Consider the following 23,831-nt stretch of genomic DNA (forward strand, 5'->3'; position numbering starts at 1 on the left):
ACAGAGAGGTGGATGTCAGTTTTACAATCACTAAACACGTGGCATCTAAGACAGGGATCTACAGACGGCCACATGCTCTAATTTACTGAGCGGACATGGGCTTTAGAGCTTACTCTGTGTCTTTTGTTCTTTATCTTTAATAGGCTTACTTCCATCTGCTTCGTCATTATTGCAAAAGGCAGATATCTCCTTTATTGTTGGCTTAATTAGTCTTATCTAATAAGAGAGAAAATTATGCTTCCCAAGAGGTTAACACCAACATTAGAACTTTTTTCCCCCTAACAAATCTGTACTGTGTTTAACTAAATGCCTAAAGTTACTAATCCTGAGAAGAAGCAAAAACAAGAATAGTTTTGATTAAAGAACACAACCCCTTCACTGTTGAACCTAAACAGCTTTACAATTCTACCATGGAACATAAAGTCAACAAGACTGGATTCAAACTTCGGATGTCCACGGCAAACCTGAATACACTGAGTGCAAATGAAACACACGATAGATCATACACAACAAGTAAAAAGCATCAGAAATTGATGCACCTGGATTTTGTTAAAAATAACAAAGGTCACTCAATATTCGTGAGTAAATCTAGCTGGGAGAAGAGCGAGGAAGGGAGCGGAGATCCCTCGGGAAGGCAGCACTGGTTCCTTTTTAGATAGGCACAGACTTTTAAAAAATATTCAAAGGCATAAGACACATTTGGACATCCTATGAATCGTGTTTACGTGACAACAGAGGGTCCTGGCCACCTTGTGGTGGAAGTAAGTCACTTGAGTTCATTTGAGTTATAGCTACCCTTCATGAAAACTAAAAAGCTAACACCAAACCCATTGCCATTGAATTGATTCCAACTCAGGGCAACCCTAGAGGACAGAGTAGTGCTGCCCCAGGTGGTTTCCATGGCCGAAATCCTTGGAACAGCCAAGACTGCCATGTCTTTCTCCCACGGAGCAGCTGGTGGGTTCGAACTGCTGACCTTTTGGTTAGCAGCCGAGTACTTAGCCATGTGCCACCAGCTCAGGAAAAATAAGAGCTTGCTATTCAACAAAGCAGCACTGTGACTGACCAGAGAAGGCATTGAAGGCTCTGTAACACGGGTCAACTCAAGCCAAGCTCTAAGAACAGTTCTCTCGTCCATGTGGTGAAAGTGCATTGGAGTGGGAAACTGCCAGAACAGCAAGGATCCTCTCACAGTACTAAGGCGTGTCCACACAGGAATGAGTCCATCCGACGTCTGCACAGTGAACTTGAGGCCACGATTTGGGACACCTGGCACAGCCCTGGGGCAGGCCTCTTCACTGGGCCTTTGCTTATCCACACTGTCGCTCTTCCTCTTCATCAGCTTCTTCGATGACCTGGATGTCATCTGCTTGAGGTAAGGAAGAGTTGTCCACCTGCAGCTGATTCCCGTCAGCTTTACATTTCTCTTCTTCCTCTATGATGTCCTTCCATATCTTATGGTTTTCAGTGAGGTGGTGCATTAGTTGGCAAAACACTCGCCGTTTGCCTTTCCTTCTTTGTGGTTCTGTCAGATTTAAAACAGATATTTTCTAATCACGGCAACATGATTCAACCATTCATTCAACAAAGATCTGAGGGCCTATTCCGTTACAGGTGCCTATCTGTCACTAGGGTGCTAGCAGTGAACGGTAAGGTACCAAGAATCCAGGCCTTTGTAGAACTCACAATCTGGTGGAAAGACCCAGACAAGCGAAGAAGCAGAATGCCAGGCTGGTAGATGGTGGTATGACGGATAACATGAAAGAGAGGCGAGTTTAATGGAAGAGTGGTGGTGGTGGTCGTGGTGCTGAAATGTCAAAATGACGAATAATAGCAGTGCAAACTTAACAACCAGCATTGGCAGGATTTTTAAGTATGGAATTGGAGAATTCGACTCAGTTAACCAGTGTTTTGGTGAGATTCGGCAGACCTTAGGGTACAAGTGCCTGATGTCTGAGCTATGAACTCTGGTGCAGGAGCTCCAACGGGCCTGTCATGGCCACTAACGCCAAGCAGTAACAGACCGGAATTCTGACCATTTGGAGGACTCATTGAGGCAACCAGAATGGGGAGATTTAAAGGTCAAAGCCCTGGATTGGGAGAGAGGTGTAGAAAGCCTTTACAGGAACCCCGTGCATGAGATTGAGTTAGTGGTAGGATGATGGAGAGCCACCAGGAGCCCTTGTAGTACTGAGAGATGAGTGGTGAGTTGCTAACTGCAAGGTCAGTGGTTTAAACCCACCAAGTGCTCCTTAGGAAAACAAGGAAGTTCTCCATGGAGAGTCACACACGTTTGAAGCCCTGCTCTAATGTTATGTAAATTTACCCTAATTTTCAAACAACAGAACCAAAATCCTACTCTCAGAAACTCTACATCACAATTGTCTTCACTTGCTGCCTGTACAGCTTTTAAATTGTTGAAAAGGCTCTGGGTTATTTTCTCATGGACAAAAGTAAGGCTAATTAAGAACCATATGCCTCTGATCCCACTGACCTATACATTCTTAAAGACACAATTAGGAACAAATTCCATGGGGATTGGTTGTGTTAAGTTTAAGTTTGAAAAGCCAGTCCAGTCAACCTTTCCAATGAGACAAGATAGTAATGACATCATAACATTAGCATTGCTAGGCTAAATTCGAGTACAAAATGTTTGAGTGGGAGGTTCTTTGTATATTTGTTCTGATTTAAAGCACAATTGCAAAAAATTCCGTAGATGCAATTAAATCTTACTTCAAGACATCTGATGGAATCCAGAGTTACAAAGGTAGCACACGTTCTCTTGCATTTCCCACTTGAACTTACGTAGGAAAATAGGTCACTGTGGTGTGGTAGACCATAATACTACAAGCGTGGTCCACCCGCCAGGGTCATGGACTTGCTTTTCTCCCAGTGATCCAGTTTTCAAATTTGTGGGAAGGACAAGATTAATAGGCTCCTTTGGAAATTGTGGTCCTCAGCTGCCTGGCAGGGGTGAGGGACTCATTGGGTATTGGGGAGTGCTGACATGAATGGGCACTCGTACAAGGACCCCCCTACTTCACAGATGTGTGACAGCCTTATTGATTGATAGGTGGGGATGCAGAAGGAGCACCTGCAGGAGATGTTGCTTTAAGAAAGATATAATAAGAATGCTTATTGGGTGACAGGGTAGTCAGGTTCCCAGTAGTTGTTCAAAACATGGCCTGCTGAATAGGAACGTTTAGTAAGTACTCAGACGGTTCCTGAATCTGTGTCTTGAAACCAAGATCTAAATCCAAATTAAGCGGACATTTGCAATTAAATCATTAAAGAAATGATAATATCCATGTATTCTTACTAGGATTTAGATCGTCTTCCATTTCTTCATCCTCTGTATCTAATTCTTCACCATCTTCTTCCTCATCGTCACTTTCAGTGTCGTCGTCCTCCTCCTCGGCTTCAATCCACTGTCCCGGGAGCAGACCAGCAGCGTCATAGGAGTTACACAGGGGGCCCACTATGTGGGTGATGAAAGATTCCTGGAGTTTTGCTAGTTGAGGTGAGGAACGATCCATGAAGGGGCTGATCGGCAGGCCCAGACTTGCTTCTTCATCTCCCTGATCATGTTAGCAAGAAGAGAAGAACTTTAACTGTTGGAAGCACAACTGAGCTATCTTGAGGTGTTTGAGTTGACAAAGCCTACATCAAACTAACCTTTACCAAGAAGCCTTACCGAATGCCTACTCTGTCATTTCAACTACGAGAAATCCCCCAGTGTTTGAGAAATCCAAAACAAGGTTATTCTCACATTCTGCACCCACCTACAAAACTTTCTCTTGCAAACTATAATTCCTCTTTCTCCTCATAGAAGATGAAATAAGTAAAAAAAAAATTTTTTGGGGGTAGCTCTGGTTGTAATTCAAATGAGCCGAGTTGAATTTTGCAAGTGCCTTTCAAACTACTCCTCCTGCTTTTGCTAACATGTTAACCTAATGAATCTCAATCAGGAGAGCCAATATTTCAACAACAGATAGAAGAAAAGCTACTGGGAGCGAAGTGAGAATTTTAGGCCCAGAGCCCCAAACGCCTGCCTACTGATACCCGCACTGTGGCTTCTAGGGTTCGGAAGAGCACAACTGGAGGTCAGCCAGAGGTGGGCTCAAAACCTGTCCTTGTGCCTTAATGACCTCGAGAAACTTATGTTTCCAGGATGATACGACATGGTATTGGGTAACTTGTGAACACCAAAGTATAAATAATTGTGTCGAGATGTTCAGCTAAAGTAAATGAAAGACATCATACATTTACTGGCTGTTTAATATAATCTAGGATTGTATAATCATGAATACATGATTATATAGGCTCAATGGTACCACTCCTACTCATGACAAGTAGCACTTTTCATGAAAAGAATGCTCTCGCCACACTTGCTAGCAATCTTAATATTGCCAGCAATTGATCCCAAGTCTAAGGGATCAAGAAGTGTCAAAAAGTGTCTTTGATATTTCTGAGTTAACAATTTAAGAGGCTCTTGAGGAAATCGTGTACTTTACATTGTAGTGAGCTTTAAAATTAAGGGGAGGGGCTTTTTATAGGTACTGAAAATTTTAGGGTTTTTTAATTTAAGAAAAGAGCATGTTTATATTTCTGAAAATCACTAAATATCTACTCTGTCTCTGTTTCCAGGACTCTGATTTTTTTTCCTGTCTGGATTTCTGCCCTGTTAATATTTCTATGCCAGGTATTTAGTCTTTATCAGAAAGTAAAAATGGGTTGCTATTATTTAAATATATTCTGCACATACCCTAAATCGTTTTTAAAAATACTTCGTATGTAAATTATTCTAGGTAATATACTTCCAGAGTTAAAAGAGACTTAATGTAGTCTGCCGTCACCCCTAAATTCAAGAGTACATTCACCCACTCAATTCGGGCAATAAGCTACTGTATGGTTTTCAATTATTCAGCAAAGGCAAAGGTGAGGCGGTGGAAAGAGCCGGAGCAAGTGCAATCACGAACTGCTTTTGACCAAAGCAATTCAGATTTCAGGTACTCCGTAGCAAGCAATTCATATCCAAATCTTAGCGTACTTTTCCTATGGCGGCATCTTAACAAGCTGAACAATCTCACATGCTAACTTACCTGCTCATAAAATTCATTCACTATGCCTTCTGTCCACTTCAAATGCAAGTCCCGAATTTTGGCTGGGCCATTTATATCTGCTAGTTTGATGCACAGCTGGCACACCAAGAGGCGATCATTTTCATTGCTCCATTCTATACCATTGCTGCTTACGTCATTGGCCTGTTTGGGAAAAAAAGATGATGATCTTAGTTTTTCACCAAATCATCTTAAGATGGTTTCCTCTGCAAACGACAGAAAGAAATGTCAGCAAATGTGTCTCCCAGTCAGTCAATAACATGTACCGCTGCCATGCCGATCACATTTCCCACTGGACGCATCCTTTTGTGTCAGTGGAAGCAGAACTCCGTAGAAACATAATAAACTATGTTTCATTAACCATTGACTCCAGTGTTGTGATTACTGCAGATAACTGTTTTATATATAATGCACACACATTGATATAGATATGTCTGATGAATAAATCATGTGAGAGCTAAAGGTAAATTATATTCCTATCTCAAAAAAGGACATTTAACGAGCTAAGGAGAACTTGGCTCTAGTTATGAAAGGGAATCATGATAGAGTTGAAAAGACACATGTCTTAGAAGCTGACCTTGATGATTTTAAATGCTGACTGAGCCTGACTTAATAATTCAGTGTGTAACACTGGAAAAATTACTTAGCTTTTCCCAGACTTTTTTTTCATGTATAAAATAGGGGAAATTATGCCAGTGTAATCATATAAGAGCAAATCAAAAAAGTATTCCTAGTAATATTCCAGTTTAGAATTGCAGGGTTTACTCCACGCAAACTGTTTTCACATGTCTGTCTGATCAGTAGTTGAGCGCAGACAAGTCCTCTCAGGAATCCTCCTGTCTGAGTCTTGTCAGGGGTCTTCAAAAACAAACAACAAAAATAGAAGAACACTCTGTGCCAGGAAATAAAATTAGTTTGAAATCAGGGCAAATGTCAAAATCTTAACAAAACTCAAGTGGACATCACCCTGCATCCCTGAAGCTTTGTGACCAGTGTTTGGCGTTTCAGTCTTTAGGCGGAGGAGGGTGGGATGACTTCAAAGATGAATTCCAGGAAGCAAGGTCAGCTCGGAAAGTACGGCACGTATATTTCAGGACTGGAAGGGAGCAATCTTGATATTATTTTTCTCCAAGGACACAGAATTGCTCACAAGCACTAATTATGAATACATTTTTAAGAAAATTAAAAACTGTACTGGTGGGGAAAAGGGCAGGGAAGTTGTGCTGAGAAAATGTTTCCCGTCACGGTACTGCTCCTGCCCCTTCTTGGAGGGAAGCGAGGGTTGCCCTGTGCGGATTTCATTAGGAAACTGCCCCATCCACCCTAGGGCTCGATCCTGTCCCTTCAGATCTTTACTTTTGTGCTCCCCAAACTCAAAGCAACACAATCTGAGTCCCTCGAGCATGGCAAATATGCCGTTTTGACATTCTACTGTAAATCACAGAGCACAGGATTCTCAGGGAAGGACAAGACCAGCGGCTCTCAAACTATGGGGCGCGATGTCTTTGGGCGTCGCCTAAGAAAGCACACATTTCTGAAGGTCTTAGGAACTGAGACACTGCTCCTCTGTCCGTCTCCAGGCGGGTCCGCCCACATGCAGATGCGCCCACATACAAGTACCTGGTGTGAAGACTCTTACCCAGGCTACACCATGCTTCAAGACAAAACTTCATTTACTGGCAATTAGAAATAAATATTTCACAATCTATAAGTACATATTGTTTTGTGATTAATCTCCATAATTACGTTGACTTTGTTAACAATGAAAATACAACCTGCATACCAGATATTTACATTATGATTCATAACAGTAGCAAAATTAGTTATGAAGTAGCAATGAAATCATTCTGTGGCTGGGGGCCACACCCCATGAGGAACTCTAGAAAGGGCTGCGGTGTGAGGAAGGCTGAGAAGCGCTGGGCTAGACGATGGGAGCACTGCTGTCAGAAGTGCACAGTCTTCACGGAGGATCGGTAGAGAAGTAACAGCTGCACCTCTGGGTGTTTTGTTTAAGAAAGGGTTCTATGGTTTTGTAGCAATAGGTTTTGACTACTCATCATATTATTATGGAGATTTTCAGGGAAAAATATCTAATTCATAATAAATGGCAGATGAATCATAACAGTATGATGTAAATAAATGAGCATCATCATCATCACTTAGGCAAAGACTATGCCGTTCAGGAACTCAAACAGCCACTTACAAAAAATGAAGAGGGTGAGTCACATTAGTGATTTTGAGTTTTATTATGCTGGTTGGTTTCTTTGCATCCCTTTGTCCAAGGAAATTTTTTTATAGAACATAAACATAGGAAATAATTCAAAGAAGCACACTTTCGGCTGAAACAGAGTAGGAGGTCTAGAACTTCGCTCAACAAGCATTTTTCTTGAAAGACTTGTACTTATCCAGTAAAAGATTCCTGTACCACTGACAGAAGTCTCTGAGAACATAAGTCTCTAAGAAACACAGATGCAAAACTATTGGGACAAATTTTTTTTTCACCTATAAAAACTTCTCCTACTTGTCTTTAGTACTTACTTTTATTAAACAAAAATACAAGTTACTCTAACAACATAATACATTGTAAGGGGCTTAGCTTACTTGCTAATTATTTTATACATTTTATAAATATCAAAATCACATTATGTTAGGGATTTCCTTTTTTGGGGAAGCTAGTAGCCCTTCTATGTCACTGTTCCCTCCACCCTAAGGTGCAGCTTCTTTTAGGTCACTGAAGTCATTAAGAAAATAGCAGCCTCCTGCCAGCAAAAGAGGGGAATGCTTCCCTCAGACTCCCAAATGTCTAAGAGGTGGAACAGACTTCCATTGAAAGTGCTATCATGTGAGGGCAATGAATCCGGATTACCTAGTGCATTTGAATTCTGTAAGGGTAGCACCTTTTACTTCCTCATGTTTCACTTTAGCTTAATACTGAATATAGTAGACAATGCCAACAACTACTGAAGGAATGAATGAATCACAAATGACAGAAAGTGGAGTAAATATCCTCCCCTGTACCAGCCAGTTAAGAACCATGAATATAAAAAAGGTTAACAGGTTTGGGGAGATCGGCTTCTTAGAAACACATCTTTCATTTCAGGTAATGCCTTACTTGGCACTGGATACAACTTTCTGAAATTGGCCCACGAAAGCTTTTGTCATAATTCATTGTGGTGTGTGTTGTGTGAAAGAAAGTCACAACAGTGTAAAATCTGTACGTCAGCTAGGAAAGACAGCGAGCAGTGGCACTTCAGGACCTGTTTCCATAATAGCAGAAATGTTGTCTCTTTAAACACATATAGAGGCATATATGTATGTAGTACCGGACACGTACGGCGGCTTCAGGAGTATTAATGGTGGCTGAACATGAAGCAACACCTGTGGTCAGCAACACTGGCAGTAACGATCTGCATTCTTAAACCCAGCACTAAGATCAATAACAAACCTTGGCGTTGAATTCGGCAAGGAAATCAAAATGCTTTTTAAGATCTGTGGCAAGGATCGCTTCAATGACTAAAAAGCGAAAGCGCTTGAATTCCACATGATCAAGATTGTGAAGAAAGTTGAACTCCGGACGAGAAAGATACAGATTCCAAGCTGAGGCGGCGTGATGATTTTCAAGAACAGATCTGTCGTTGTACAAAACTGCCTGGAGGGGCAAAGAGATAGGATTAGTGCACGCTTTCCCTGCCACTCAGTGGATTCGGGGGCACAGCAGCCGCATGGAAAGCTTCCAAACTTTAAATCCTTCTCCCAGGAAGGCTGGGCTTGAATCCTACGAATCCTTCCTAAAGCATCAATTTATATTAAACAGGAATGCTCAGATCTAATGAAGAGTGAGAAACTACCACCAGGAATCCAACCCCTGGCTCCACAAAGCACAGTGCACCCTGAGTTTAACTGGGGCCCACCAGGGGCCCCATTCACTTACTCCAGGTAGAGTTTGCCTTTTGTAAATCAGCACCTAGATGGCCTTTCTTCAATCCCTTCTCACTTTCACCAGGCCTTTGAAGTTTCCAGCGCGGGGATATTTCTAGATTCTAATATCAATCTATACTTTGCCCCATTTTATATTTCTTTGATAATTTCAAAGGGTAATTTAGATGGTGAAGAAATTAGAAGATTGTGCATTTCTTTTACTGATCTCACTAGTTGGAGGTTTGTTACATCAGAAAGCTTCACAGCTTCATCTGGCTGCTGTGTGGTCCAGAGATGGAAAGGTGCAAGGGTTCAAGCAAGAAGACTTAGGTAAAGAAGCTGTATTTTTTGCTTAAAGATAAATTAAAATAGTTAAAATCTCTAACTACTCTTGCTTCCATTCCATCACTCCCCATTGCTTCATCTGCAGACAATCAAAAAAAATTTATAGAAAATTTTTAACAATGAGAAATTAGGGGGGAAATATGTATAATTTCTCAATTTCTCCCCCCCCCAAATCTTACAAAATGGATAAATATTAATAGCAAGATTGAAATCCATCAATAAGATATCAATGGAAATCAGGAACTACCTACACGTTCTCTCTCATACATACATGCACACATACAATGAATCCATTTTTTATTCTCAATAGAAAATGTATTACATTTTTAAAAAATGACCATGTATGAAAGAAATAGAAATGAGAAAGCAACACATAAAATGGCTATAGATGATGAAGAAATCAGAACTGACATAGAGTGATAAAGTTAACGAAGTCAGATCAGTTCAGTAGACCATTACTGGTCCCCTTTCTTTCCTTTGTGAGGCGAGAGGCTGGAAACACAGATAACAGACACTTCAGGAATCAGCTGAAAGCATTCACAGCAATACTGAATTCGACCTAAAACCACTACTTTTAGTTCCAAGTCCTGATGGTTAAAGACTATTAAATTACAGTATCTGTTTTATAGTTTTGAAGCTACCTCTTTATGCAAATTGTGGCTAAAAAGGAAATTTTCGCCTTATTTACTATATTGGACACAAAAATAATATTGTACTCAAAATTTCAAATTACACTAATATATTCAGCTAGGTGTCTTAGGGTTTAGGTATTCCAACAAAAGAAAGAAACTTCATTCTAGCTTCCGGACATGGGCTTAGCAAGAGTATGTCTTAGACGTAGCCCAAGAGTTTTATCAACTTGACAAAATGCAAAAATGTAGATAGTTTGCACCTCAGAATTTCCCAAATCTGTGAGTTACTAACTAGTTCCTCTATTTACTAATTGAAGAAGGTAATGTTTTCCTAATCCCTAGCAGACATGGTGCGAGTACTGTGTGTTATTATTCATTTAATTACATCATAGGGTCTTGGGCGTCTCTGGGAGGTGTAAATGGTTCGTGCTTAGCTACTATTTAAAAGATTGGCAGTTAGGGACCATTCAGAGGCATCTCAGAAGAAAGACCTGGTAATTCACTTCCAACAAGTCTGCAATAATTCTGCCACTGAAAATCCTGTGGCACGTTCATAGCTCTCTAACCCAAGTAGGGAGAGCCACCGGCTAAGGGGTCAAGAGTATGAAGGAATGGCAGTATGATTTCACTGAAGAATTGTTTACGAAGAGGTTTGAAGCATGACTATAAAACTCCAAGCATGATTTTCTGGAGAAGTACTTCCTACCTGAGGGGCATTTGTGGCCACCAGGAAGGCATTTGTTCGCCCTGGGTGGTCATAATCATGCATTGCTGCTGCCACGTAAAGAGCCATCAATTCCAAGGCAGGGATGTTTGCGGACAGGCAGCCATAGCTGTCATCTGGAATCGAACAACTCTTCGATGAGATGAAAGAAGGTCGTCCGGGGTTCATTCTCCCATCAGAGTCTGAGGAACAGCAAAACAGAAAAATACATAACAGTGACACATAACTTCCCCACAGCGGTGCCAAGGAGGCTCCCCACAGGTAATGTAAGTATGTTGTTGTTATGGTTCTTAGCTTATCTAAGAAACAGACCCTTGAAAAAACCCTGAGAAGCATACCCGTAAACCAGTACAAAGAGACTTCAAATAGTTCGTGGAGGAATTTCATTACCTTGTTTTATTCCCCCTTTCCACGAACACTTTGAAGCCCTGTGTATATACTGTTTTCATTGTAGACGCTACCGGAGGGGAACAGGAACAGTGTGAAGCATGAGCCTGAAGCCATTCACTGAATAGGTCAGACAGGATGCTCCAGAGTTGCCATCCCAAGGATTTTTAAACAAAATACTTTAATATGCACCCCTACGATCTAAATGCAAACAAGCAATAATTTCTTGATCCTAAGATAATTATAAAGATAAATCATTGTTTTCATATTGTTTAATTACATTTTAAACCTAAAGTGGGATTTTGTTATATTTTTTTAAACTGGGATTTTAGAAATACTCACTGGAACTATTTCCAAAATAATCAGAAAAAAAATCTATACTCAAATAGATGGATAAGGATATATTTAAACACTGACATTTCTAATAAAAAAGACTGTACTTATTAGTATCAAAACCAGTAATGTCTTTTTTTTCTGTTACATATATTCTGGATTTGCAATAGAATTTCAAAAATATATCTTAAAGTATCAAAAGTAGTAAAAGATATCCTTATTTTTTTAAGATATCCTTTTTAAAGTCCATAAACTTGTCATATTTAGATTTTAATACACAAGTCTGTAAACATCTAGTATGAAATCAGAAGCAAAAATAAGAAAATAGCTAACAAAGCATTATTCAATTAAATCTAATTATTGATGCAAATATAAAATGATCTTATTTTCTTTATTCCAGAAAAAAAGTGATTCTTGTAATTGGCTGCCTGATTTATAAGAAGGTTGCATTAAAAGGCATCTAGATGAGAAAGGTAGAAGTAAAACTTTTATCTTCAGATGATATAATCTTATATATAGAAAGCTCCAGTGAATGAGGAGTGCAGGGTAGACTCAAAGCCCATCTGTAGACAACTGGACATCCCCTTACAGGAGGATCACAAGGAAGAGATGAGCCAGTCAGGGTGCAGTATAGCACCGATGAAACATACAACTTTACTTCAGTTCTTTAATGCTTCCTCCTCACCCCCACCCCCAAATCATGACCCCAATTCTACCTTACAAATCCGGCTAAATCAGAGCATGTACATGGGTACAGAAAAGAGCTGGAAACACAGGGAATCCAGGACAGATAAACCCCTCAAGACCAATAATGAGAGTAGCAATACCAGGAGGGGAAGGGGAAGGTAGGGGAAGAAAGGGGGAACTGATCACAATGAACTACATATAATCCCTTCCCAAGGGGACAGACAACAGAAAAGTGGGTGAAGGGAGACATGTCAGTGTAAAACATGAAAATAATAATTTATAAATTATCAAAGGGTTCATAAGGGAGAGAGAGTGGGGGAGGGGAGGGGAAAATGAGGAGCTGATAATAAGGGCTCAAGTAGAAAGAAAATGTTTTGAAAATGATGATGGCAACAAATGTACAAATGTGTTTGAACCAATGGATGTATGTATGGATTGTGATAAGAGTTGTATGAGCACCAATAAAATGACTAAAAACAAAAAGTAAACTCCAAAATAGTTCTATTAGAACTAATTTTTACAAGCCCAATATACAAAATCAGTTGAACACCCTAGTAATGAGGCCCCTTGATTTCCAAGACTGGCTGTTACGAGAGGCTGTCACGGGCAGGGCAGTGGTAAGTCCACGGTTAACTATTCACAAGCTACCAGAGCCCAAAAGCTAGGACCTGTTTTTCAAAAAAGAAATAATTACTTGAGGAAGAAAACTTGGTTTTGCAAGAAAACTCTGAGGATTTACACTCCGGTTTTCTTGTAAAAGTCTCTCCGAAGTGGCCCAGGGGACCACCATCTGCTCGACACTGCTTGGTCTACTAGGAGTCTGTGCCCAAGCTGAAAAGCAGCTTGCACACCACCCTGGAACTGCTTTCCAGTCTCCTTTTCCTTTGAGTAGCCCAGAAAAGTCATGGCTTTACAGTTAATGAACATTTCATATGTTTATTCCAACTATGTATCCAGAAAATGCATAAGTTTAGGGAACTAATGCTGTGAGATGAACCCAGACCCCCAATCCATTTGTCACCTCAATTCCATAACCCCCTTCCCTGGCTACTGGATCAAAGTGGTGTTTCACTCCCCAGGAATTCACGTTGAAATGCATTTCTGAACATGCTGATGAAGGGGATCCTCCTGGGATAGCTATTGAGAATCACGCAAGAAGACCTATACTCAAGCCGCTCTACTGCTGTAAGCCTTTAGATGCCTCCCTCTCTGATACACAGCATGGAGACGAAAACACAGTAGATCTGGTAGTCTTGGTTATACTCTAGCTCCTAAGACAGGTACCAGAGTTTTCTAATCCACTCGTCTATTGATGGAAATTTAGGTTGTTTCCAATTTTTTGCAATTGTGAATTGTGCCACAATAAACACTGGAGCACAGATGACTGGTTGTGGTCTATTTCTGACCTCTTCTGGGTATAACTCAGTTGAGGGATAGCTGGGTCACAGGGCAGCTCAATTTCCATTTGCTTTAAATATCGCCAGATCACTTTCCACAGAGGCTGACTGTATCTACAAGACCACCGGCAGTGGAGGAGAGTTCCTATCTTGCCACATCCCCTCCAACATTTGTTACTCTCTGATTTTCTGATCTGAGCTATCCTCAAGGGCGTATCTCATCATTGTTTGAATTTGCATTTCTCTGATGGCTAATGATCAGGGGCATTTTCTCATATGTTTATTGGCCATTCGGGTCTCCTCCCTAGTGAAACTTTTCAGGTCTTTTGCCCACTTCCTCAAGGCGTTTAGTGTTCTTCCCTTTTTGTAGGTTAAGAGGGTATTGTAGATTTTAGTAATAAGCCCTTTGTTGTGTCAGTGCTAAAAATCCTCTCCCCATCCATGGGTTCTCTTGTTACTTTCTCGGTAAAGTCGTTCAATGCATACAGGTGTTTTATCTTTAGTATATCCCACTTGTCGACTGCAGGTTCACCTGTGTGTGTACCCTTCCCTACTGCAGTTAGCCTATGTAGCCCCTGAGCCAAGATTCTTAAGTTTGTCTGATTCCTTCATTGATGGCCATGATAGTTTGGGGGTTTTACTTCTAGGTCTGTGATTCACCTGGAGTTTGTTCTTGTGCATGGGGAAAGGTAAGCATCTTGTTTCATGTTTCCATGGGTGGATAGCCATTGTTTGCAGCACCACTTGTTAAAGCCGGCATCCACCTCCCACTTGATGCTTTTGAGGCCCTTGTCAAAGATCAGTTGTCTTTATGCTGACAGTTTTTTTCCCTGGGTTTTCTGTTCTTTTCCATTGGTCTGAGTATCTCTCATTTTACCAGTACCATGCTGTGTTGACCACTGTGTCTGGGTAGTAAGCGTTAAAGTCAGGTAAAGTGATCCCACCGACTTTGTCCTTCTTGAGGAGTTTTCTGCTAATTCTGGGCTTCTGCCCTCTCCATATGAAATTGGTGGTCAGTTTTTCCAATTCTTTGAAGAAGGCTGTTGGTATTTGAATCAGGATAGCGTTAAACTTATATAGTACCTTGAGTAAGATTGACATCTTTACTATATTGAGTCTTCTGACCCACAAGCATGGGATATTCTTCCATTTGTGGGAGTCACTTTTGGTTTCCTGTAACAGGGTCCTGTAGTTTTCCTTGTATAAGTATTTTGTCTTCTTGGCTCTCCCTAGGAATTTCAATTTGTTCTTGGCTCTTGTGAAGGGTACTACCTTCTTGATCTCCTCTTCCATGGTCTTGTCGGGTGTATATAGCAAACCAATCAATTTCTGTTTGTGATCTTGTATCCTCCCACTCTTCCATATCCCTCTGTCACTGTCAGTACTCCTGTTGTGGAGCTTTTGGGATTTTCAATGTACAGAATCATGATACCAAGGGCTCAAATAGAAAATGTTTAGAAAATAACAATGGCAACACATATACAAATGTGCTTGGTACAACTGATGTATGGATTGTTGTAAGAGCTGTAAGAGCCCCCAATGATCTTTTTTTTTCTTTTTTTACATTTTATTAGGGACTCATGCAACTCTTATCACAATCCATACATATACATACATCAATTGTATAAAGCACATCCATACATTCCCTGCCCCAATCATTCTCAAAGCATTTGCTCTCCACTTAAGCCCTTTGCATCAGGTCCTCTTTTTTTTCCCCTCCCTCCCCCAATGATCTTTTAATGAAATGACCTTTTGATAAAAAAATTTTAAGACAGGTACTAGATTTCCAAGTTTCCATGCCATTATTACACATCAAAACTTATATAGTAGTCCTTTACATATATCAAAAGTTATTTAATAAAAATTTTAATCAAACAGAGTTAATAAACTGAGACAGCTCAATTAATGATTTCTAATCAAATAATTAAATGAAAGATTTGTGGAAGGAAATACCTGGTTCGTTGCCTGATCCACGATCATTGTGGGCCTGCTGAAAACCAGGAATTGGCCGTGTCGTTAGATACCAAACCGCATGTAGGACGTCTGTAGCATGTATTCGATTGTGATCTAGAGGCAGCAACATTTTTTTTTTAAGAAATGATCGTGTTATGTTTCACATAGGACATTTTTAAAATACAAGAATTTGAGTCATACTCTAACTTCAAAGATAAAACAACTGACATCTCACAATTCTAGTTTGCTTCATTTATCTTTGAGGTGTCTTGATGTGTTAACGTGTTTAAAACCTTATACATCACTATAAAAATCTGGCAACGAAGCTAAAGAAAAAGGCAGAGTAACTAGGACTAAGTGAAAAGCATTGAGAAATAGGCTGCTATTTTAAAAACGTCATATAGACAGATTCTGGATTATGGAGTCACCATATTTATACTCCAAACAGAATAGTTACAAATTCTGGATATTTATACTTACACACACACACACACACACACACACACAAAGCTAAGATGAAAAATATCCATCTCTCAGTATTGTTATAAGGACTACATACTCTGGCATAAGAAATCACCTGATACGGTGTCTGAAACACAGGATATGGTCAATCAACTACTGGTTTATACAAATACCCCTATTGGGAAAGGTCCTGTGAAAGTCTTTAGCAGTCAGGCAGATGCAAAACTGAAACCAGCATTGCTATTTCTCGGTTTGTGACCTTGGGAAAGATCCTTGACTTTTTATTTCACACCTAGAAAAGGTAGACCATACAATTCCCCGTAAAGATTACATGAGAAAACCTACATGACCCTAGCGATCAGAGTTAAAGTAGACATCCAACGGAAGCTCGCCAATTCAATAAATGCTTTAGGCGTTGCGGGAAACAGACTGGGAAGAACGTGTATGTGGACAAATTCTCTACACTCGTATTTTAAGGCGTCTGGGAGGCCAGTATTCTCGTGGAAGGAGGCCTTCATGTTTGTGGGTTGGAGATACGTCCCAGTTACACTGTCCTAAGTTATTTTCTGCAATGTCGCCCATAAAAATGCCACTTTCAAGGTGCTGTTGGCACGCGCATGGCTGCTATTATACTCTTGAAGGCTACCTGCCTGAAGGATATCTGCCCTCAAAAGCAATCTGACCATCTAACCTTAAGCACAGCCCACTCCCTTCTGATAAGGATCATCCACTGTTCTCCTAGAAATGAGCATAAGTTCACTTAAGGTCAAGGTAGCTCAGACAACCAAGGTTAGGTTGTCATCCTAAATCTAGAACCCGCCCATCTTGTTACTCATGTCTCTTCCTGTCACGTGTATGCCTCTAGTACCTCTTTTTCCTGTTGCGTGTGTACCCCAGCTCGTCCCCTTCCTGTTACATATGTGTGACATGGCCTGCATGCCTGAGATCACATACGGTAAGCTTGTGAGAGAATACATTCGCCCCTCACTCTGGTCTGGTGGCCACAGAAGAGATGAACACTTGCATGTCTTGTCTGTTGTCCCTTTAATTTACCTGTCAGTTACACACCCACTACTTGGACCCATTTGGATATGGAGGCAGGTCCCCCACACTGAGTACCTTCCAGGTAAGTGGTTCTCAACCTTCCTAATGCCGCGACCCTTTAATACAGTTCCTCATGTTGTGGTGACCCCCCCAACCATAAAATTATTTTCGTTGCTACTTCAGAACTGTCATTTTGCTACTGTTATGAATCAGGCGACCCCTGTGAAAGGATCATTTGACACCCCCCCCCCCAAAGGGGTCGCGACCCACAGGTTGAGAACCACTGTTCTAGGCATCCTTAGCAGATGACACAACACTGAGTGTTCAGGCTATAGGAATGACATAGTGTTGACCCACTAGGAGTTTAATTATTATTGATTCGAATAACAGCTTTTGCTGACTATTTATTACGTACCATGAATTCTGGTACAAGCTTACTCAGATTACTTTATATTATCACTTCCCAAGGGGATGTGCTATTAATTCCATTGATGAATTTAGAAGCTAAAGTTCAGAAAAGTCCATTTCAGACTCATGTGGTTAACTGATAAACCCTTATCAAACCTGACAGAGAAGACCCTACTGCCTCTTTCTCTTTACCCCCAGTCTTCTGGCATCCATCATAAAAGTATCACTTCATTCCATTTCTAAAACTCAGCTATTTTGTAAAATGCATAGTTTATAGGTAGAAATGTTAATAGGTAATAATCTTAAATTATTCAATATCATTATCAATGAGTTAATTCAATTTTAGAGTTTGAGCTCTGTATATGTAATTAATTTCCCAAATACAAAACGTGTCCAAAGAGAAACTACAGAATATGCCAACACAAAGAGAAAACTGTACCTTTTCCTAAGATGAAACTCACTTTCTATTCTACCATAAAAATCAAATAGGCACTAAAGATTATCCCACAAATCAGAATACAGTTAAAAATAGGGCTTCCAAGGATAAATTTAAAACATTTTAAAGTCACAAAGTTTCTGAAAGATCTCATTTAATATCATCAATCACTTCAAAGGTAATGCACTTAAATTAATTATTATTGACATGGAAATACCATCTAGTATTAAAGTGAAAAGAACAGGTTATACATAGGTATAACTATTATTATCTATTTTATAATACATACATTTATCTAAGAAAGAAAACAGTGTTGGAGGATATGTGAGCGTAAGTCAAAAGGTATCCTTACAACAATGATGAAACCCTTACATATGCTCCATCTACGTCTATACATCAACAGACCCTGTTTTCACATCTTAGCATTCCTGAAACTTGTTACAAAGCTTCAATTATTTGGGAGGTGTCCACTTGAGCTCTGTTTGAAAACTAGTATTCAATCTGACTAATTTTTTTCCCATAGCACAAAAAGTATCCTTTCACGGGGGAGGTATCCTAGCAAGGCTAAGGTAAGTGTGTTACTGAGAGAACTGTCTACAGTCATCTACTGATTGCAGAGACGTGTTTTATTTGAAATACACATAGGTATGTACACCAACATGTTAACAGTCGTAAGTAACTCAAGGTCGTGGAGTACCAATTTTAATTTTAAATCTTTAGGTTTTCTACATATGTAACTTTAAAAGCATGTATCTATTTGTGAACAATTTAGAACATAGAAAAGTTAAGCTCAAAACAGAAAACAAAAGTGTTTATCTGAAATAGAAAAATAATACAGCATTAAAACATATTAGTTGAACATAAAAAATAAGGTAAGTTGATACTTACAGGGAATGTCTCGATACCCATTTTCCAATGCGTGAAAGTAGTTCATGAATTGCTGAGTAGGAATTTTATATATTTCCAACAGGCCAGTGTCTTGAAACAAGGTATACATAACCTAAGTATCAATTAAAAATAAAGTTAACTTTTAAAAACAGAATTTCTGTTTGCAGCTGAGCATGGTTTTATGACTTGCTTCAGTAACGGTAACTAGGTATGTCTTTAAGTTAATTCACTAAAATTTTCTCTAAACTAAATTCTTTCCAAAAACTAGAAAAGGAAAACCTTATACTTAAATAAAACATTTTAAAAACAGCGAAAGCTTACAGCATCATGCCCCAGTTAAAATTTTTCCTTTCATTAACTTACTGAAAGAGAAACTCTGGTGCCGAGGGGTTAAGTGTGAGACTACTAACCACAAGATTGGCGGTTCAGGTCCATGTTTGGTGTAAGGGAGGAAACCGTGGCAGCCTGTTTCTTAAAGATTACAGCCTACAGATTACACGCTGCCCTGTCCACTGAGTCTGTGTTTGTCAGAATGGACTCCCCTGCAGTAGATTTGGTATTCACTTGACTTTACTGATGGGCATGTGAATGGGTTTTCATTCTAATACGAGGGATTAGAAGACGATAAATATGACAAACTATATTCTGAAGGTTTCTTGTGAGATTGATGCCTTCTTTATGCTCTTTCAGAATAAGGTCTTAAAGTAAGTACAGCTGAGTGGCATTTTAGGAGGTTAATCTAACACTGCTCTGCAGGAACCACCAAGGAGACATTTCAATCGCACATCTAATGAAAAACTCTGGGGTGAAAAAAAAAGGTTTTTCCATAAATAATGCTGAGTTAGTGCCTAAATGAATAACATTCTTTTTTTATATAAGAATTCACATTAAAAGGAAAAAAGATTTCAAACACACCTGACTGAGAATCCATCCTGATTTTGCTCCCATTTTTTCTACAAGTTCAAAAATTTGAAAATTCCAGTTGCTCATCTTTTCTATTAATGAGTCTTGATCTTCTATTAAGATCAAATCCAGTGATGATTCTTGCTCAATCTGTACAGGGAGGAGAAATAAAGCAGCAAACTTCACTTTACCTCTTGTAAATAATGTCAAATGCACATCTGTGGGAGACCACAATACCGATGCACTACAATTTAGTGTGTGCTATTTTCTATCCCAGTTATTCTCAAATATTCTTATTCATACTTTTACTTTTTGGAATACATTCTTCAAACCACTATAAGCAAGTCACCTAAGCATCGAATACTTATTAATAAGTCTATTACTTTTATAAATTAAAAATGTTACGATATGTAATAGTAATAAAAGTGTAGTCATCTATTATTCACATGTTACAAGTTATAAACATCAAAGGATATTAGGGAAAAAACCCTCATGTTTTCATTTAGGCATTTGTGACTAGGTTAACATCCCAAAATGAATAGAAAAGCTTTATTTTCTTAAACGCCTAACTTTTGGATTTTCAGAACAAAACTTAAAAAGCATTGGCACAGCAAGTTATTGACAGTTTATTTTAATGACTATGCATGTTTCCCAGATATGAAAATATGCATGAAAGAAATTACGCAAATATAAAAAATATCCTCACTAATAACAAAATAAAATATGTGCATTTGAAAAAGAGTAAAGCTTGTCATTCATCGTTAATGAAGACTTAATTATTTTTAACCCAGAGTTTCCTTTCGTGTTTCTTATGCAACTTATAGTTACTTTTCAGTAAAAATTTAACACTATTACATTTAAAACCCGTTCTTGGCAAAATAATGAAACTAGTACTGACTAGTGTTGTATTTCACCTTAACATAATCATATTTAGAGTTTATCTTTTACATTTGGTGCTTGTTCATTCAGTGCCTCTTCTCCTAGTTGATTATCAATTTCCGGAAGTAATTGTTTGCTGTCTCTCCTTTCTGTCTTCTCTTCTTGTTGAGTCTCTTTAGGTCTGAATGAGTCTCTTGAGAAGAAGGCATTTTTTTCTTCACCTTTCAAAAAGAAAAGAAAAACAGCAATAAACATGTAGGAATAAACTTCACCCCATATGGACTGATTTAAAAAATTTTTTCCGACAGTTTTATTGGCTATTTACATATCACATAATTCAATAGTTCAATCATTCAATCACATCTCAGAGAACTGTACAATCATCCCCACATCAATTTTAAAGCATTTTCCCCTGGCCATGGTTAAATTGCCTTTCAGAGGATTCATGCAATCACAGTCCGTTCTAGTGCTCCCTCTCCCCTCCTGTCTTCATTAGTTACTTCCAAAATGCCCTTTCTCTCCCTCTCTCCCTCCACCCCCACCCCACTCTAGTCCCTATATCCCTTTGTATCAGTCATTCTCATTATGTATCCACACTCCTCCTGGGATTCACAGCTGGGAGACCCAACAGAAAACAATAAAACACAAAATTGTGTCAAAGTGGTACATAATAGTATACTGTATGCATAATAGTTTACAGACAAAAATAGTAACAATGTAAAAAATACTAACAATGCATAAGAAGGAAAGGAACCCTTAGAAAACCATAATTAAAAAGCCAAGAGAAGAAATTTCTGTCAGAGAACTAGAAAAAGATACTTGCACCCAGAACAAATTCATGTCGTGTCTGTAGGGTAGTCAACTGACCTAGTGTCGAGTTGGATCCAGCATAATCAAGGTCACAATGGTCTCTTCCTGAAAGTAAGGCTGAGTGAGACTCTTGCCTGTTCCTAAAGCAGATTTGTCCGTGGCTCGGTCTGGCCAGATGTTCTGCAGGTGGGTTTTAGGCCCTCACCATCCCCCTAGCCCCACACAAATTGGGTGTTCTATATGGACTGCTTAGAAGAGAAATAGTCATCATGAAAAATTACTCAGAAAACGTGAACCATATTGGCATTCAATCTAGATTATTCTATGACACTATTAAATCGCATTATTTTGCCCAGAGACCAGTGCTCAGGCAAGTCAGACCTTTCACGTATTCGACTTGGCTTATATTTAATCATAAATCAAAGAAAAGGGGAGCACTAGAACTGACTGACTGCACAACTCATTTTGAAGGCAATTTAACCATGGGGGCGGGTGAGGGATGTGCTAACATTGATATGGTAATGACTACATTCTCCTTGAGACGATTGAACAATGGAACTATTGAATTGTATGTATGATATGTAAATCATGTGCCAATAAAACTGTTATATACAAAAAAAGAAAGTGTGGATTTTTTTTATTAAATGGAGAAACATTAAAAAAGAGTTACTACAATAGAAATTTTCCTACCAATTTGATGGAAACCACTTCCAACACCTTTAACTTGGAATATAAAAATTTTAAATTCATATTCAGAAATGAATGCATTATGCCACATCTAAAAAATTAAGTCACACTATCATTTTTCTCAACCATGGTGATGAACAATAATCTTTCTCCAAAGTCGCAGGAAAAAGGGGAGCAGTAGGATTAGTTAAAAACACTCATTAATATTTGTGAAAAAGGGGTTTTTGTGGACTATTCCCAAAATTGAAGACTACAGAGAAAAGACAATGAACTACAATCACATGTAATAATATGAATGACTCTTAAAAATATAATTCCGAGCAAGCTAGACATGCATTCTCTTTATACAGAGTTCAAAAACGGAAAGATGTGTATATTGAAAAACAGAAAGATGGATACTCTCAGGGATATGACTGAAAGGACCAAACCAAAAAACAAACACACTGCCAACACACTACCAATGAAGGTTCCAAAGGGGGGCAGTCTTCATGGGGGTAGACAGCCTCATCTTTCTCCTGGAGCAGCTGGTAGGCTTGAACCACTGACCTTGCAGTCAGCAGTCCAACACTTACACAACAGTGCTATCAGGAATCCTTAGCTGAAAGGAGGGGAGAATCTGGGATGCTAGGAACATGTTGGTTCTTGATCTGGATAGGCAAGTTAAATTTTGGAAATTCATTATGCTATAATTTGTGATATGTGTACTTAAAAATACATTGCTATTAAAGTTAAAATATTTTTTAAAGTGCTCATTGAATTTGAATTGCTGAAAAACTAGGTTCAAATTCTAGCTTCTATGCCTGTGCGTATCATCCCACTTTGGAGGGATATATTCTGAGTGTCCACCACACTAGAGGGTGTGAAACAAGTCGCCACCCTTTGTGACCATTGGGAACATGGTCTGCGGAAAGATGAAAACCCCGTCTCTGTCAATACACCAAGGCTCAGAGGGTAAGGACCAGAGAGAGGCGTGGCAGCTGGCTGAGGAGGGGCTCTGTTGTGGATCAATGATTTGATCCTTTTTAAACTTGTATTTATTGGGGACTCTCATAGCTCATAACAACCCATGCATCAATTGTATCAATCACATTTGTGCATATGTTGCCATTTATCATTTTCAAAGCATTTTCTTTCTACATGAGCCCTTGGTATCAGCTTCTCATTTTTCCCCTCCCTTCCCCACCTTCCCACCCTCGTGAACCCTTGATAAATTATAAATTATTATTATTTTCACATCGTACACCGTCCACTGAATGACCTTACTGTTGACTGATCGTGACTTGTAGTAACTGTGAGTTCTGTCCACGAGCTCTGTGTGACTGCTGCAACAGATCAGCCAATGCAGCGGCAACAGTGTTGTGGGAGGTGTGGCTGGTGGCAGAACAGGTAAACAAGGGTGATGGGAGGGTGGAGACGTGTCTCACCTCTGCCCGTGAGGAGATGGATTCTCGTTCTCCCTTGGGAAGGAGGGCAGGTATGGGTTCCACAATATTTTCACAGATTGTAATTTTTACTTTACAGAGAGGTAAACTCATTCTAAAATAAACAAAGTTAGGAATTTTGTCTTAAACTTTAAAACACACATGACATGTGTTTCTCACCTGATTTTCCACTGTGGCAGTCTGTACCAGATTCAGATTCTGATGTTGAAATCACTATTCGATGTCCACAACTTATAGAATAAAATAGATAAAATACATATGATAAATAGGTGCTTTTTTAACCTAATCCTAATTAGAAAAATTTTTTAAAACATTTTATTAGGGGCTCATACAACTCTTATCACAGTCCATACATATACAGTCATCAATTGTATAA

At 39.3% G+C, this 23,831-nt stretch overlaps 1 protein-coding gene across 1 annotated transcript in view; it reads right to left on the minus strand.

The window, feature by feature from the left end:
* Nucleotides 1-785: 785 nt before the first annotated feature.
* Nucleotides 786-23,831, minus strand: part of PDE3B (phosphodiesterase 3B) — a 149,941-nt gene continuing 126,895 nt past the window's right edge. The window contains exons 7-16 of the mRNA XM_075546017.1: nt 23,615-23,685; nt 20,586-20,737; nt 19,650-19,787; nt 18,735-18,846; nt 15,497-15,610; nt 10,722-10,921; nt 8,566-8,769; nt 5,103-5,264; nt 3,320-3,578; nt 786-1,525 (exon numbers count right to left, since the gene is read on the minus strand). Of these exons, the coding sequence (XP_075402132.1) occupies nt 1,311-1,525; nt 3,320-3,578; nt 5,103-5,264; nt 8,566-8,769; nt 10,722-10,921; nt 15,497-15,610; nt 18,735-18,846; nt 19,650-19,787; nt 20,586-20,737; nt 23,615-23,685 (1,627 nt within the window). The 3' untranslated portion in view covers nt 786-1,310. The remainder of the gene's footprint in view (nt 1,526-3,319; nt 3,579-5,102; nt 5,265-8,565; nt 8,770-10,721; nt 10,922-15,496; nt 15,611-18,734; nt 18,847-19,649; nt 19,788-20,585; nt 20,738-23,614; nt 23,686-23,831) is intronic.

This window comes from Tenrec ecaudatus, chromosome 4 (genome assembly GCF_050624435.1).
Source record: "Tenrec ecaudatus isolate mTenEca1 chromosome 4, mTenEca1.hap1, whole genome shotgun sequence".
NCBI lineage: Eukaryota > Metazoa > Chordata > Mammalia > Afrosoricida > Tenrecidae > Tenrec > Tenrec ecaudatus.